General features: G+C 35.5%; 2 protein-coding genes across 2 annotated transcripts; one reads left to right on the plus strand and one right to left on the minus strand.

Moving 5' to 3' along the window:
• Positions 1-10525: 10525 nt before the first annotated feature.
• Positions 10526-12889, plus strand: LOC101247020 (nuclear transcription factor Y subunit B-4-like). The gene is made up of 2 exons (XM_004239296.5): positions 10526-10663; positions 12051-12889. The coding sequence occupies exons 1-2, from the start codon at positions 10570-10572 to the stop codon at positions 12671-12673; spliced, it is 717 nt and encodes a 238-aa protein (XP_004239344.1). The 5' UTR covers positions 10526-10569; the 3' UTR covers positions 12674-12889.
• A 675-nt stretch (positions 12890-13564) lies between these two features.
• Positions 13565-14979, minus strand: LOC101247322 (F-box/LRR-repeat protein At3g26922-like). The gene is made up of 3 exons (XM_004239297.1): positions 14239-14979; positions 13982-14146; positions 13565-13864 (listed from the first exon to the last, which is right to left on the minus strand). The coding sequence occupies exons 1-3, from the start codon at positions 14977-14979 to the stop codon at positions 13565-13567; spliced, it is 1206 nt and encodes a 401-aa protein (XP_004239345.1).
• Positions 14980-18347: the final 3368 nt, after the last annotated feature.

The following is an 18347-nucleotide window of genomic DNA, read 5'->3' on the forward strand; positions in this document are numbered from 1 at the left end:
ATTCGTCACAATGTTGGAAACAATTCCTTAATATGGGAGTGCATTAGTTATGAATTAAGGCCGTACAATGCCCCTATCACAAAGTTAAGTTGAAAGTGTTTAGTTTCATGCTTAAGTTTAAACTAAGGTAAACTTCAAAAGACCATATATATCTCTCAGTCTATAATGAATAAGATGTTCCATCAACTGTCAAATTAAAGGTCTGGTCTATGAGTCTTTTTTTCACCGTCGTCAACTGTGCTTCATTTGGTGTCCAGACAAAAAAGTTGTGACCGTTTTACCAAAGACTATCTGTGCTGAAAAGTTGAGGCCGTTATAGCAGGAAACAGATCGCTATAGCGCAACCGCAACAGCGGGATACACACAAATGAGTGCTAGAAATTGGATTGGGTCATGACCTGCCCAAATTTACTTTAAGCTCAAATGGGCTAAAAAATTAATTAGGTAATGACCATCTAATTTGACCCGCTTAATCTCAATATTTTTAACATATTGCTATTTATTTTTATAACCAGTATTTGAATTTCAACTCAAGTTATTAAAAAATAAGATACATATGCATAGATAAATCCATATAAAATAGATTATAATTCATACTTAATATGGGAATATATATTAACCCAATATAAATAAAGAGTTTGAGTTGAAATTAAGATTAAATAGGGCCAAATTAAAAATTCTTTTCAAATGAGTTATTTTAACACCTCGAAAGTTGGTAAGTTGAGTTGGAAAGGAAAAATACGGAAGAGTTGTTGGTGCATGTTGTACGAGCGTTTCATGGTTCATAGGAGGGCAGTCATAGAAGAACCTTGGAAAAGTTGAAAAGTCTGAGTCCTTGCAAATTTATCAACACATACACTTTACCACTTGTTGTTGGTGATGGTAGTGATGTTGTTGCTGCTGCTTCTATTGTTGGTAGTTGTGTTGTTTTTGTTGTTGTTGTCATTTTATTGTTGTCATCGTTGTTGTCGTTGCCGTTGTTGTTGTTGGTGTTATTGTTGTTATCGTCGCTACATTTTTTTGCATAAATAATAATAACAAAGCTATCTTTTAAACTTTTTACTGTATTATCAAATTAGATATACATCAATATATATTTTTTTTTATATCATTAACAAAAAATTGAAATGTTAGTACTTTATTTTTATGTATTAGTCATATATTACTCTAGTTATTAAATTAGAAGATCAAAAAAATAGTTTAAAGAAGTAAAAGACTATCAATAAAAAAACTAGCTCATATCTTACGTCCAATTGAATCTCTTAACACATCAACAATCCATTATTATACTCTCAAAATGAGCCCAAATCAACTAACTCAAGCCCAAAACTTTAATTCACATAACTTCGTGAAAATACCTTAAATACCCCCCCCCCCCATTTTATATCTATAGGGTTTCAAGACCCAATGTAGCCGCAACCCTATCTTCTCCTCTTTTAGGCTATTCAAGATCCAATGCAGCCGCAACCCTACCTTCTCCTCTTTTAGGCTATTCAAGATCCAATGCAGCCGCAACCCTACCTTCTCCTCTTTCAGGCTATTCAAGATCCAATGCAGCCGCAACCCTACCTTCTCCTCTTTCAGGCTATTCAAGATCCAATGCAGCCGCAACCCTACCTTCTCCTCTTTCAGGCTATTCAAGATCCAATGCAGCCGCAACCCTACCTTCTCCTCTTTCAGGCTATTCAAGATCCAATGCTGCTGCAACCCTACCTTCTCCTCTTTCAGGCTATTCAAGATCCAATGCAGCCGCAACCCTACCTTCTCCTCTTTTAGGCTATTCAAGATCCAACGCAGCCGCAACCCTACCTTCTCCTCTTTTAGGCTATTCAAGATCCAATGCAGCCGCAACCCCACCTTCTCCAACGACTTGGGAATGTGAAAGGTGAACACCCCCAACAAACTAGCCACATGCATCAAGGCGTTTTACCAACGAGCGAAGACGATTGCTCAAGAAATGGGATTCAACCCCGATAAATGTGATGCAGTACTGAAAGATGTGGACTATGTGGCTTTCCTTTTAATCGATTATGAGGGGAGTTTCCACTTTATTACTCAGGTAGGTGAAATGGCTAGGCTTCCTTATCACCTCTCCTTTCGGTGATATATTTTGCCTAACCACTTACGGAGTTGACGTCATTTATTGAGTTGAAGTGAAGTCTTTCCATTTTTTATTTAATTACAGTTGTTCTTGCTAAAGCCAGATTTGATCTCAATTGAGCGGCAGGAAGAAATCTTGATCTTCCAATTGCGTCAACGGAATAAGATAGATGCCTCAATCAGAGAGGTTTTATACACCCTAAAAAAAGAATAAATAGGCGCTCAGATGGAAAAAAATTAATATAGAAATAAAGCTTGAAAATAAAAGGGTTTCCTTTCCTCAGTGTATTGGAGTTATATGTATAAGTTTCTTCTATGTTTGAAGTAATGGCATATATAAAATTTGAAGGATCATGCTTAAGTTTTCACTTTAACCTTTAGGAAGTTATACCTTAAATATGATGAGATTTGAGTTTGTCGTATGCTTAAGAAAGATGTTATAATCTAAATCAATTTTGAGTTCTGTTCAAAGTAGTCAGTTGCAAGACGTGTCTCTCGTTCAGCATTTAATGTTTTGGAAAGTGTATTCGTCGAATGATTTTATTTGTCTCTATTTTTTATTTACTTGACATTGTATAAAGTTAAATTGTATTAGTTATCTCTTCTTACTCTCTTTATTTGCATGAACAGGAGAAAATAGTCTTTATAAAAGACTGTTGCTGCCACGAGAAGTCTCTTTGTGAGAATCTATATTGTTGCTACATTTGGAATCCGCGTCTATCTCCTCATTCAGTTCATCCCCTCTTGAAAAGCATCTGAGTTGATGAAGCAATAAAAAATAAGGGAGAAGAAGGAGCGACCTGATCATTGTTAGCTCGCTTTAAGGTAAATTAATCATTTTTTTCTCACGTGATTTTTGTTTACCTTATATTATCTTATCCATCTAAGACACTGGCCTTTAGAGGGGGGTAATTAGTATTATTTCAGTGAATATTTTTGAAGATTATATTAGCTTATCTGTCTTAGTTTCTTTTTGAGTCGTTTTTAAATCTAATTGTATATAACTTGACTTGTGAACATTTTAAATAGAGTTTGAAATCATTTTCTTAAAAGGTCGCTTTTATCTCTTTCATGCGAAGATCATTTGAAATTTTCTTCAGATATGGCAATGTCCAAGTTAAATTATCTAGGAGTTGGTCGTACTCATGTTTTTGCTACTTGGATTTCTTTCGAAACAAAAATAAGAGTTCTATAGCAATGATTCTTTATTTTTAGTTGCAACAGATCTTCTTTTAAGTCTTTATTTTTTAAGATTGACGTGTTTTTCCAACGTAATTCTTTGATTAATTTCCTAGAACTCAATTTATAGTTTTAATAATTAACCTTAGTTTGGTCAGTAATCATTTTTAACGAATCTTAAAGGATGCTTAATTTCTTCTTTATGATAACAAGAACCCTTACCTAGAATCACATAAATTAAGTAGACCATTTAGTTGGATTCAATTTTAGCATTACGTTAGCTAAATATTTAGTTGTCCTAATTTACCTTAAAAATAATTAGGTGGTACTTCCTTAAGTTAATTAATTTAGGAATCACCAATATGTTGTACACTATTTAACGCAAGTTAAAATGGGTTATCACAGAGACGACCAAATATGTGTTATGGTTCCATGGGAGGACCATGTATTTGCATTTGTGCTCAAATGTGACATGTTTCATGCATTAAATGATTCCAGGTATTGGTCGATTTCAAGATGTTGTGACTGAGAGTCTATGTATTTGTGATTGTTGTTACATGTGATTGGCATGCGTTTATGGTATTGCAGATCGTGCATATGAATTCAAGGTGTGGAATAGGAGTCTGAACTATGTTATACTTGTGATTATAATTGTTTTAACCACTGGATTGAGTTTATGGGGACTGAATTATTTAGGTGTTTGTAAATTGTGGTTATATTTATCATGATGTTGTCGGTTTATTAAAATGTGGTGGTTGTTAAGTTAGGCAAATGACAAGGGTCTAATGCATGGTTTAAGTGTTGGGACTGGTTATGGTTGCCTAGTATTTTTAGAACTTATATAATAATGGGGATGTGAGTCGAGATGGATGAGTTTGTCTAAGGTGCTAGTTTCATGAACTGTTCCCTTCGGAATGTGTACTTCTATTATGTAGTAGGTTCGGGTCGACCGTTAATGCCTACTAGTATGCATTGTTTGTACTGATACTACTCTTGTTATGTCACTTGGCATAGTCTGGTGATAGGAATTCAGTTATGTTCCATAGCTAAGGAAGATAATGATCTTTGATGGCTGAGAAGGATGATGTCAACTAGTAAGTGTTGTTTCAGAGTGTACATACAATTGAAGGTAAGTGCACTCCTTCAAGAACTACACAAGGCTGGAGAATGAGGAGTAGTTGTGAGCTAGTGATACCGGAGTAGTTAAGAATCCTGTCACATAAGTGCATTTAAATAAAGAGTATATTGGTCACTAGACTGATGTAGCAGTTTGTAACAGATGCTCTAATATAGATATTAACATTAAACATATTTGCACCAGAATTAATTTGTTAGAAGAATTGATTGGGATGAGGAATCAGTCATATATTCTCTCCGCCTGTGTAAGATCAAGAAAAGCATCTATCCCGTATCGACCTTTAATAATCCATATTCTAAAGTTGACAATAGATAGGAGCAACTCTGACTCAAGTCTGCAGGTCAAAGCAATTATCATCCATCGTAATTCGTGATACAGCAGGCTTTCATAATTCATATTCTCAAGTTGACAGCAGCAACAACTCAAGTCTGCAGGTAAGGCAATAATATCCATCTCGGTGATATACCGACCTTCTAGAATTCACATTGTCATGTTGTGGCAACTCCTAAGAAACTCGCTCCATCAGGGCCGGTCACATCAACAACCTTAGTACGGCCATCGCTACCAGACTCAACCTCAAACTCAACTATATGTCACCATCAAAATGGCAACGGAAACACTTAGATCTGATACCAGAATAGTGAAGGAAGAGATTGTCACTAAGCCACTTGACGGTTCCCTTAGCCTCTGTCCAGTCTCACCCGCCATTCTCATTAAAAATGGAAACTCTAAAGACCCTTTGTGTGTTTCCTTTGGAATAATCATCGTTACAAGTAAACAATCTAATATAAGTAAAATGAGCAATGGCTATATCAAATTAGTTTCTTGTGACGGTGACTTTCCAAAGAGAACACACAATGGGGTTTTAGGGTTTCTGTTTGTTAGTGATGAGAATGGCGGGTGAGAGTGGACAAGCTAAGGAAACTATCAAGTGTCTTAGTGGCAATCTCTTCATTCACTAGTCTGGTATCAGATCTAAGTGTTTCCATAGCCTATTTGATGGCGACATATAGCTGAGTTTGAGGTTGAGTCTGGTAGTGATGGTTGTACTAAGGTTATTTATGTGACCGGCCCTGATGGAGCGAGTTTTTCAAGAGTTGCTATATCATGAAAATATGAATTCTGAAAAGTTGTTATATCACGAGGATGGATGTTATTGCTTTGACCTGCAGACTTGAGTTTTTGCTGCTCATATTTGTTGTCAACTTGAGAATATGAATTATTAAAAGGTCGGTATAGCACCAAGATGTATGATATTGCTTTGACCTGTAGAGTTGAGTTAGTGCTTCTCCTATCCATTGTCAACTTATGAATATGAATTCTAAAATGTTGGTAATAGAGATGGATCCTATTTCTTGATCTTCCACCAGTGAAGAGCATATACGACTGGTCCTTCATCCCGATCAACTCTTTTAAAGAATTAACGCAGGTGCACACAGGCTTACTGTTAATAACTATATTAGAGGGTCTATTACCAACTTCTACATAAGTCCAGTAACATTATACCCTTTATTTATTCAAACTCATTGACGTTTAAAAAGCACATCACTGTAATAATGTAGGATATGACGAAAGCAGATTTACTACAATCTTATGGCTGCAATTATTTGTTTTCAACTTTTCATAGTCAGTGAAATGTAGTGACGATCCCCAAATTTTGAAGATCAAAGAAAAAAATTTAGTGACGGATCATATAGTTGACCCTTATCTATTGTTTCTGAATTACCAACTGACATACTACATAGAGTCCGAGAGCTAATGCCCATCAAATATGCTGCAAGAGCTAGAATCTTATCATAACATTGGAGGTTGTTATGGTCTACAGAACCTAATCTTGTGTTTGATCCCCTGTTTTTTTAAGTACGTATCTTATACTGAGGATTCTACTACTAGCATTGTTCATAAAATTCTCTCTGGGATAGACATTTTTCGTCTCAAATCATGGTATTTAGAGCTCAATCTAGATATGGCCAATGATTAAAAATATGTATTGGCTGATATAATATTTAAATACTTGTGATAGAAGGGTTAGACTATGATTTGACATTATAGTGACCTAATATGTAGACTTGGGAAGCCATAGAATGACAAGAGGGTCGAACGCTTAAATATTAGAGTTGACAGTGGTATGAGGTAGAAGGTTGAGTTCAAAGTGTACTAGTTTATGGGTATTATACCTAGGATGGTGAGAGCATGTGGATAGGGACTTGGGATGTTGTGACTTTCATATTGTATGTTCCCTTTTGAATGTCTACTTCTATTATGTAGTAGGTTCGGGTCGACCAATGATGCCTACTAGTATGTGTTGTTTGTACTGATACTACACTAGCTATTCCACTTGGCATAGTCTGGTGATAGAAATTCAGTAATGTTCCATAGCTAAGGAAGATGATGATCTTTGATAGCCGAGGACGGTGATGCCTACTAGTAAGTGTTGTTTCAGAGTGTACACACAATTGAAGGTAAGTGCACTCCTTCAAGAAATACACAAGGCTGGGGAATGAGGATTAGTTACGATCTATTGATACTGGAGTAGATAAGAATCCTGTCATATATGTGCATTTAAATAGAGTATATTGGTCACTGGACTAATGTGGCAGTTTGTAGCAGATGCTATAATATAGATATTAACATTTAGCATATATGCACCAGAATCAATTCGTTTGAAGAATTGATTGGGGTGAGGAATCAATCATATAACTCTCCACCAGTGTAAAATCAAGAAAATCATCCATCTCGGTACCAACCTTCATATTCTTAAGTTGACAATATATAGGAGCAACTCTGACTCAAGTCTGCAGGTCAAAGCTATTATATTCCATCATAATTCGTGATATAGCGGGCTTTCATAATTCATATTCTCAAGTTGACTGGAGATATGAGTAGCAGCAACTCAAGTCTGCAGGTAAGGGAATAACATGAATCTTGGTGATATACCGACCTACTAAAATTCACATTCTCATGTTGTAGCAACTCCTAAGAAACTCACTCCATCAGGGCCGGTCACATCAACAACCTTAGTACGGCCATCGCTACCAGACTCAACCTCAAACTCAACTATATGTCACCATCAAAATGGCAGCGGAAACACTTAGATCTGATACCAGACTAGTGAAGGAAGAGATTGTCACTAAGCCACTTGATGGTTCCCTTAGCCTCTGTCCAATCTCACCCGCCATTCTCATTAAAAATGGAAACTCTAAAGACCCTTTGTGTGTTTCCTTTGGAATAATCATCGTTACAAGAAAACAATCTAATATAAGTAAAATGAGCAATGGCTATAACAAATTAGTTTCTTGTGACGGTGACTTTCCAAAGGGAACACACAATGGGGTTTTAGGGTTTCTGTTTGTTAGTGATGAGAATAGCGGGTGAGAGTGGACAAAGGGCTAAGGAAACTGTCAAGTGGCTTAGTGGCAATCTCTTCATTCACTAGTCTGGTATCTGATCTAAGTGTTTCCGTAGCCTATTTGATGGCGACATATAGCTGAGTTTGAGGTTGAGTCTGGTAGTGATGGTTGTACTAACGTTGTTTATGTGACCGGCCCTGATGGAGCGAGTTTTTCAAGAGTTGCTATATCATGAAAATATGAATTCTGAAAAGTCGTTATATCTCCGAGATGGATGTTATTGCTTTGACCTGCAGACTTGAGTTTTTGTTGCTCATATTTGTTGTCAACTTGAGAATATGAATTATTAAAAGGTCGGTATAGCACCAAGATGTATGATATTGCTTTGACCTGTAGAGTTGAGTTAGTGCTTCTCCTATCCATTGTCAACTTATGAATATGAATTCTAAAATGTTGGTAATAGAGATGGATCCTATTTCTTGATCTTCCACGAGTGAAGAGCATATACGACTGGTCCTTCATCCCGATCAACTCTTTTAAAGAATTAACGCAGGTGCACACAGGCTTACTGTTAATAACTATATTAGAGGGTCTATTACCAACTTCTACATAAGTCCAGTAACATTATACCCTTTATTTATTCAAACTTATTGACGTTTAAAAAGCACATCACTGTAACAATGTAGGATATGACGAAAGCAGATTTACTACAATCTTATGGCTGCAATTATTTGTTTTCAACTTTTCATAGTCAGTGAAATGTAGTGACGATCCCCAAATTTCGAAGATCAAAGAAAAAAGATTTAGTGACGGATCATATAGTTGACCCTTATCTATTGTTTCTGAATTACCAACTGACATACTACATAGAGCTCTAGAGCTAATGCCTATCAAATACGCTGCAAGAGCTAGAATCCTATCAAAACATTGGAGGCTATTATGGTCTGCACAACCTAATCTTGTGTTTGATCCCCCATTTTTTTAGTACGTATCTTATACCGAGGATTCTGCTGCTAGCATAACTCATAAAATTCTCTCTGGAATAGACAGTTTCGTCTCCAATCATGGTATCTAGAAGCTTAATCTAGATATGGACAATGATGAAAAATATGTATTGCCTGGTAGAACATTTACTCGTGAAACATTGACGTATTTGAAGCTATCGAGGTGTATATTTAAGTTGTCTTTTGGTACTCGATTCCCCAATCATGTTAGTCTTCAGTTAGAGGATTCTGTAATAGTCTGTACTGTAGGATTAAAAGAACAGTTAATCAGTTAATGCTCGAGACTTTGGAGTTGAGATTTTTGTGTTGATATTGATTCCATTATTTGGTTTCTCCAATAATTGAGAACTTGTCTATCCTTGGCTGCTGTAGAATTACATTTGAGTGTTTTAATGTCAACCCAATCTTTAGAATCATTAAGCATCTTTGCTTGAAGGGAACATCTCTAGAGGCAAGAAAATTAGGTTGCCTTGTTTTATTTTCGTAGCTGTTGTAACCAACACTCCATAATTTCATTTTTTTTGACATCTTTTTTTTCAGAAACATTGGTCGGTTGATGTGCCAGACAGGTCTCACCAGTCACTAAAACTGCCTTAAAATTTGTGAATTTATGATTTCTGTTAAAATTATTTTCTTGCGTAGTTTGCCTGCTAATGACTTCTCCTAATTTTAACGAAAATGAAATAGATGAGGTTGCAAAGGTAAGACATACCATACCTAATAAGGACAGTTCTATTGTTACACTTAATATCTTTAACTTTGGTAATGCAGGTCGACTATTAAGAGACTTTGTCTTCAGATTGATGAGACATTGAGTCAGAGAACGGAACTGTTATCTTACTTAACAATGGAAAAGGACCGTGTGAATGAAGCTATGAGATTTGTGAGGTTGCGGAAATTCAAGGGACCAAGTACTGGAATGTACTTAATAAGAGTCCTCTTTTCTCATTCTCCAAAACTTGTGAGGATGATTATTGAACAGCGCGACAAATTAAGGAAAATTTGAGGGAACTGCTAAGCTGCATTTACAACCTGTTTTCGCAGTTGCGTATTACATACGACTTCTTTTTCAAGTGTGCTGATGTCATATTTAAACTGAATTGGAGGTTGCCACAAAATTTACTTATTTATGTGTTTGATGTTGTCCCATTTATAGGAAGATCTTCTTTGTCATATGTAGATGTTCTGTTGTGGGTGAAAAAGTTTGCATTATGTTGGTAAATTTCACAAATGGTTACAAAGTTGCTATTCTGACATATTCGGGGTTTTAATTGTTTTGGGGTTTTGAATAGCCGAATGGCTGAAAATTAAACGCTAAGTAACACATATATACTCCCTCTATCCCAAAATAAGTATCGCTTAGCCAAAAATATTTTTTCCCAAGATATCGTAGGAATTCAAAAAAAAAATTGTATACACTCTCGTATTAAAGAACTACTCCTTAATAGTATTCAATTCTAAAAAATCATCTAATAAATAATGGTAACATAATAAACTATACCTTCTATTTATTATTTTCCTTAATGGATGCTAAATGAGCTAAACTTATACTTATTTTAGGGTGGAGGAAGTAGTAGTATATGCCTATGTCGTTTTGGTCATTGCTCATTTGTCCAACTGTGAAAGCCTATATATCAGGGCGAATACCTTCACCTCATTCATTACACCCTACTGCTATGTCTCCCCCCCCCCCCTACCCCCCAATTCTCTTAAAGTAGCTATAAATATCACTTGCCAAGTGACACTTCCTTTATATATTTAGTGAGAGATACATATCTGTATAGAGAGATAAAGAGAGATGGCTAATAATAATAATGTTGGTTCAGGAAATGGAGGATTTTATAACTATCGCAGATCCCCGCAACCAACCCTTGCTCGTTCCCCTTCCTCTGGTATGCTACCTAACTTCTCTTTTACTTTTACAAATGCATTCTCCTTTTCCATGGAACATTCATGAAACTTTGCATCTGTTTTTGTATATTTGGTTTTGAATGCTTACTCGAGCCGAGCCTCTATTAAGAAAAGTCTCTCTTCTCTGCCTTCACAAGGTAGAGCTACAAATTGCATACACATAACTCTTTCACACACCACCTGTGAAATTATATATCAAAAATTTGTGAAGCTTTATAAATGTTGAAGCACACACAGTACTAGCCCCCAAAAAGATAGCAAAAAGGATCCATTTTTTTTTTCAGGAGAGGTAATAATTTTCATTTATTCTTCTAAATTTTTCATTATCTTCTTTAAATGGAGAGCTGCAACTTGTATACATTTCTTAGCTTGTTGTATTTTCATCTACAAAACATCCGTCTTTAATTATCTAGGGAAGTTATATGCATTTGTTTTTCCATTTATGTATTTTCAAAGCTAGTTGTTTGTATATCAAAGATCAATAGATCAATTCATGGTAATGGTGATCGACACAGCCATTTTTGTTTTCATTTTGGAACTTTTAAGGCAATAGGGGAACAAGTGGAAAGCAATTGATAACAAGAGAGTGAGAAAGAAATTGTCTAAAGCTAGCAAGTTTGAAAACCAGCAAGTTGTATTCCATAAATTAGACAAGTTTTATTTTTATTGCTCTCTATTTCTGCCATAAAATTAAAATACACAACAAATTTATCATCAGAACAAATAGGCATTTTAAGAAGTTAATTAAAATCTAGCTGTCATTTCTTCATCCAAAGATCAAGAAGCGGTGTATATAACTTTAAGAACAACTAAGAATACAAATATGGTTTATAAAAAAACAGTGGGTAGTGTAGTGTCCGTTACAATACAATTTTGTCTTATTCCTATATCACATTGATGGTAAAATAAAAAGTCTTTTGTACAGAAGAGAATTTTGGATGGTTTGATAAATGCCAGAGTTAGTTGAAGATCAGACAAAATAAGATAGATGACTAAAATTATACATGAAGCATTTTGTGTTACTTTAATTAGTCTGTATTCACACCAGCCATCTCTTTTGTTGAAATAATGTGCTTTTGGTGTTCACATGAACATTATCCACAATTCATAGTGCCGTCTTTCAGTAGTACTACTCTCGTATCCAGCTAATAATTAGTGAAAAATATATATACGCGCTCCATTAGTTCTGTAATGCTTCAGTACTTGAAAAGTTAAGTAGTAGTAAATGTGATTTAATAATGTTTAATTGGACATTTGGACTACAAAAGCATAGCTAGTTGTGATGAAGTTAGATGAATATTTTGATTATATATATACTACTATTCTTTTCCATTTCACTCTGATGCTTTGTTCTTGTGTGAAATTAAGATATGGAGAGAAGCGTGGAACTGCCTTCTCATCTCAACCAGGAAATTGCTGCCAGTGAAGAAGATTCTGAATGCACCATCCGGGAGCAAGACCGATTTATGCCAATAGCCAACGTGGTCAGAAACATGCGCAAGATCCTTCCTCCCAATGCCAAGATAGCTGATGAATCCAAACTGGTCATCCAAGAATGTGTCTCTGAGTTCATAAGCTTTGTAACAGGCGAAGCTAACGATCGTTGCAAGCTTGAGAAGCGCAAGACAATCACCGCTGAAGACTTGCTTTGGGCCATGAACTCACTTGGTTTTGATGATTACGTTGAACCCTTGACTTTGTACTTGCAGCGTTATCGTGAGCTTGATGGTGGTGAGCGTGGATCCCTGAGAGTAGATCATTTTCCGTTGAAGCGCCCAACGGTTAATCCATCTTCAGGCTACAGCCTCATGCCCAATCACCTGCCTCCTAATTTTTCAATGGCTAATCACAATGGTTATTATGTGTATCCACCACCAATAGACAACAGTTATAGGCAGGGGGATGCATCAAGTGGAAGCACTTCTCATGCGTGTGCAGTGGCTGCTGTGGATGGTGACGTTAAGTCTCCTGCGGAAAAGAGTGAGGAGTGATCAGTTTCTGATCTGCCGAAGGAATTGAGCCTTACCTGAAACTTCAAGATTAGTGAAAAAAGTAGACTATCTTTCTCTGTTACATAATTTGAGAACTATTGACAATCAAGTATAGTTCTTTGTGAAGTTTAGGAATGTTCCTTCGAACTAAGCGAGCCAAATGGTGGCCCTCTTAATTGGCTGTTTAATTTGTACACTTTGCTGCCTGTCTATATTTAGTATACTACAGTTGTTGATTGTTTTTTTTTTATTTTTAAGTCATCACTTTAACGGTGTGGGGGGTTAGGCTTGACCCCTACCATGTCTATAATATCCACAGAGTTACAAAAGCAGAGGGGTACATGGACCTAAACTCTTATAGAGAACAACGAGGATAAACTAAACAATCTATAGAAAAACTAAGATGACATAGACTTTCATACTATAAGCAAAATACACTGGTTCAACTAACAAAAAAAATTTACAGTTGTCATATCTTTTCTCCTTATGCTAGGAAGTTGCCACTTATCTAGTAGAAATAGTCCCTTCACCTCTTTAAGAAATTGATGAAAAGAATAAAAGAATGTACCACTTCAGGCTTGTTTAGCAAATTCAAAGAAGCACACCTCCTCATTCTGTTAATCATGTAAGCACCATTCAAAACATACAAATTAATTAAGTATATATTTTTAATATTTTAATTTGGTGTGGATGTAAAATGGTATTTCAACTTTTAACTTTATGGCTTCCAACATTTGCGCAATTTAGCAATATTGAATACAAACTTTTATCATCCACAATGGAACATCTTACATATGACAAAGCAAATACAACTATTAAAGGGACAATATCAAACATATAAAAATTAAGTACATTTTGTAGAACAAATGATCAACTTCCAATTCAGTTTAACTATGACAAAGCAAATACGACTATCGCTTTTGGTGATGCTCGAGTAATGGAGCGTAACTGTTCCCTCAATTTTTCCTTATAGTTTGTAGTATTTCCTAATTCCCCGCACTGTTCAATGATCATCCTCTCTAGGTTTGGAGAATGAGAAAATATGACTCTTATTAAGCACATTTCAATTCTTGATCCCTTGAATTTCCGCAACCTCAATGTTTGAATCAATCTCAGAGCTTCATCCACACATTTTTTTTTCATTGATAAGTAAGATAACAGTTCCCTTTTCTGATTCAATGTCTCATCAACCTGAAGAAAAAGTGTCATGATAGTCAATATACATTACCAGAAGTTCTTAAGATTTCAAATATATATACAAAGATGTGTATACATAGAACTGTCCTTATTAGGCATGATATGTTTTACCTTAGCAACTTTGTCTATTTCGATTTTGTAAAGGTTGGGAGAACTCCTAAGCAGGCAAACTGCACAAGCAATACTTTCAACTGAAATCTTAAAGTTACATATTTTCAGGCTTTGCAATTTTAGTGGTTGGCGAAGCTTGTCTTCCACATACGCCGAGCGAAGTTTCTGAAACAACCAATGACAAAAAAAAGTAGATGTTAATTGAGTGTTAGTAAGAGCATCTATGAATAAAAAACAAAGTATCGTTATTATCTTACCTCCAGGGAAGTTCCATTCAAGCAGAGGTGCTTAATGATACTAAAGATTGGGTTCAGAAAAAAACATCGAAATGTAATTGTATAGCTGCTAATGATAGACAAGTTCTCAAGTTTTGGACAAACCAAAGAAACAGAATGAACATCAACACAAAATCTCAACTCCAAAGTCTCGAGAATTGGCAAATTAAGTTTGTTTTCGAATCCTCGATGACCGGCAATTTTAGAATGTTCTAACTGAAGGCTAATAAGATTGGGAAATCGGGTACCATCCGGAAGATTAAAGGTGCACATTGAGAGCTTCAAATGTGTCAACGTTGCACAAGTAAATATGCTATCAGGTAACACATATTTTTCATCATTGGCCATTTCTAGAGTGAGCTTTTGGATACCATGATTCGAGGCAAAAATGATGAATTTATCCACATCGGACTGTGTTAAAGTGTCTGCATCGGAGATGAGATGGAATCCCAGAATATCTCCAGTATGTTTCATGAGAATTTTATGAATTATGCTTGCAGCAGAATCCTCAGTATTAGATACATGCTGAAAAAACATAGGATCGAACACAAGATTAGGCTGTGTAGACCATAACTGTCTCCAATGTTTTGATAAGATGCTAGATCTTGCAGCATATTTGATGGGCATAAGTTCTAGTATTCTATGTAGTGCACCAATCGGTAATTCAGAAATAATAGACTTGGTCAGATCTCTAGCTGACTTGCTTCTAGTACGTGGACTCATACTTAATTTTTCTCTGAAATATTTTACTTACAAAATTTGTTATTTGCTTCAACATGAATTGTGGGGTCTATAAATAGTTGTCTTGCTAGTAGCAGCGAACAGTTTTAAAGTTGAAAGAAAGCCAATGGGCACTGTATTTGAGTTCTTGAAAAGACTTTTTTGTTGAATTTCCCAATCCTGTTTGTTCCCCAATAAATGCATTCACATTGCAAAATCAATGATCAGTTATCTGAAAATAAATGTGTACAGAAGGTGTATACAATCAACTTTTTGGAATGATCCATGTATTCAACCTGATATGTACACCCTCTCATATTATTGATTTCAAACTACTAATTGAGATCTGTCAAATATATCCTTTTTATTGCATGATATATGGTCTGAATTGAGCATTGCTTCTCTCATTAACAGTTTAAGTCAATCATCCGATGATCCAACGGTACGTTTAGTAGCCTAGAAGGCTCAATAGTACGAGTAACAACTCCATTCATGCTAACAATCATGTTCCTATTTACATAATAGTTTCCTATGCTCTCTGCTTAATCTGGAAAGCTTGAACCATATTTTATTTTATTTTTTAAAATAAGCTTATTCATGTTGATTTAGAAATTATTTATCTACCAACATGCCATGAATTTTAGATATCTAGCAGTGTGACGCAAAAAGAAATGGACCTTGTGCCCAAGTTATGTAAAATGGAAGCCTCTTGCAAATAACTAGTACTACATGTTGAATATTGATAGAGCAGTCAACTTAAACATTGCACTGGGAGATATTGTTGGAGTCTTCAGGAATGCAAAAGGAGATTGGGTTCTTGGATTTTGGCTACAATTCATCGTGACATTTTTTATCCTGACCTTGATTTTAGCTGAACAAGGAAACTTGACTAAGAAAAGTTGAAAACAAATAACTGCAGCTACAGATTGTAGTATTGCTGCTTCAGTCATACGCTGTATTGTTACTGGTATGTGCTTTTCTTGGAATCCTTTTCGTGACGATAAATTTGAAACGAATAACTGCAGCCATAGATTACGTCCTTTGACACTCAGCAAACACTACTCTATGCATACAACAATGTATTGCAGTTCATATTATAAGGGAATTTACTATCATTGTGGTCTGTTACTGTAGTTGGCCTTTCTAAAAGATACACCGATTCAAACTCATGACACGTTGAAAGACAAACAACAAATAAGAAATAACAAGTGATGGATAAGACTAGGCATTCAAGCAGTTTCTCCATTTCCATACAAAGAGAAACGCCAGCTCTGTAATGAATGTTGATTCTTCTAATTGAGACGTATCGCCTCATATGAAAGTGTTTTCCACTGCCCATAAATAAGGAATTTATAAAAAGAGAATGAGTAACAAAAGTTCAATTGAAACAGAAATTTGCATCAGTATACTGCAACACATTATGGAATGAAAAACAGAATGAATAACAAAAGAAAATTGTTATTCAAGTAAATAACATAGAGCTAGTAGTAATACCATACTCGATCTCAAAGACTACTTCTACTTTAGGTGATGCACGCAGAAATCATTTACTGCAGCAACCAAACTATTTATATAGGCCTTAATTATCATTCGTACAAAGATAAGCGACAATTTGAATTCTGCGTAATATCAAATACTACTTGTGCTTTAGGTGATGAACGGCAAAATGCATTTACTAAAGCAAGGAAACTGTTTGTTTTGGAATGAGACTTAGATAATTGCCCTAGATTATCATTATATATATAAGCCTTAATCAGCATTCGAACCAAAACAGGTGACTTGCCTAAAAAACAACTTGATAAGCTGCATCCCGACCTTTGTGACTAGAAAACCTTTTAACTTAACTTCCTTGAGGTGACACTAAATCATCACACCTGAGAAACCTTCCATTTCAAGACATGGCAGAGCTGGACAATCCTCGTCATATTGACTGACCTAAAAAAAATTCAAAAAATAGAATCCATCTAGTGAGCTTGTAAACTAAAAAGTACAAAACAAGAAAGCCACTAAATTAAATAAGAACAATAAAAAAAATAGACGGTTAAGAACCTGATCAATTTTTCCATATAGCAGGCAAAGACAAATTTCACCGATTTTCATGTCCAATAGCCCATAGAATTTTTTTATCTGAAAATTCAAAAACAAAATGGCCTAAATTTTTCATGGACGTCCATTAAGACATTAAAAAAGAAACCAATTCATCGAGCGTGAAACAATGTTGCATTTTCAAGTTCAAACGAGCTCTAAAGCAGGCAAAGGCAGATTTTACCAATTTTCGTGTGATATAGCCAAATGATTTTTTATCCGGAAATCCAAAAACAAAATGATCGAAATTTTTCATGTACGTCCGTCAAGACCATACAAATGGAACAAGTTCGTCCCCGCGGGGGAAGACGGTGCATTTTCAAGTTCAAACGAGCTCCAAATAAGGTAAAGACAAATTTTACTGATTTTCATGTGCTATAGACCATAGATTTTTTTATCCATAAATCCTAAAACAAAATGGCCGCAATCTTCCATGGACGTCCGTTAAGACCTTAGAAATGAAAATAGTTCGTCCCGCGGGAAAAAATGGTGCATTTTCTAGTTCAAACGAACCCCAAAGCAGGCAAAAGCAGATTTATCAATTTTCATGTGCTATAACCCATGAAATTTTGTTCCGGAAAATCCCAAAATAAAATTACCGATATTTTTCATGGACGTCCGTTAAGACGTTAGAAATGGAACCAATTCGTCCAGGGGGAAATCATGGTGTATTTTCAAGTGCAAACGAGCCCTAAAGTAGGCAAAGCCAGATTTTACTAATTTTTGTGTGCAATAGACCATGAAATATTTTTTTTTCCAGAAATTCCGACACAAAATTGCCAAAAAATTTCATGGACGTCCGTTAAGACTTTAGAAATGGAACTAGTTCGTCTGTAGGAAAAATTTTGCATTTTCATGTTCAAATGAGTCCCAAAGCAGGTAAAGACATATTTTATAGATTTTCCTGTGCTATAACCCATGATTTTTTTTAATCCTGAAATTCAGTTACAAAATGGCTGAAATTTTTAATGGACGTCTGTTAAGACCTTAGAAATGAAACCAGTTCGTCCCGCACGATAAAATGATGCATTTTCATGTTCAAACGAGCCCCAAAGCAGACAAAGGCAGATTTTATCGATTTTTCGCGTACCATAGTCCATGTAATTTTTTAATCTAGAAATCCCAAAACAAAATGGCCGAAATATTTCATGGACATCCGTTAAGACCTTAGAAATGGAACGAGTTTGTCCCGCAGGGAAAACATGGTGCATTTTCAAGTTCAGACGAGCCCAAAGTAGACAAAGACAGATTATATCAATTTTCGTGTGCTTTTGTCCATGGACTTT

Source organism: Solanum lycopersicum, chromosome 5 (genome assembly GCF_036512215.1).
Source record: "Solanum lycopersicum chromosome 5, SLM_r2.1".
Lineage (NCBI taxonomy): Eukaryota > Viridiplantae > Streptophyta > Magnoliopsida > Solanales > Solanaceae > Solanum > Solanum lycopersicum.

Coding starts and splice junctions, on each gene's coding strand:
- LOC101247020 (XM_004239296.5), top strand. CDS start 10,570: ATGGCTAATAATAATAATGTTGGTTCAGGAAATGGAGGATTTTATAAC. Junction 10,664..12,050: donor TGCTCGTTCCCCTTCCTCTG/GTATGCTACCTA, acceptor TGTGAAATTAAG/ATATGGAGAGAAGCGTGGAA.
- LOC101247322 (XM_004239297.1), bottom strand. CDS start 14,979: ATGAGTCCACGTACTAGAAGCAAGTCAGCTAGAGATCTGACCAAGTCT. Junction 14,147..14,238: donor TGAATGGAACTTCCCTGGAG/GTAAGATAATAA, acceptor TGGTTGTTTCAG/AAACTTCGCTCGGCGTATGT. Junction 13,865..13,981: donor AAATAGACAAAGTTGCTAAG/GTAAAACATATC, acceptor CTTTTTCTTCAG/GTTGATGAGACATTGAATCA.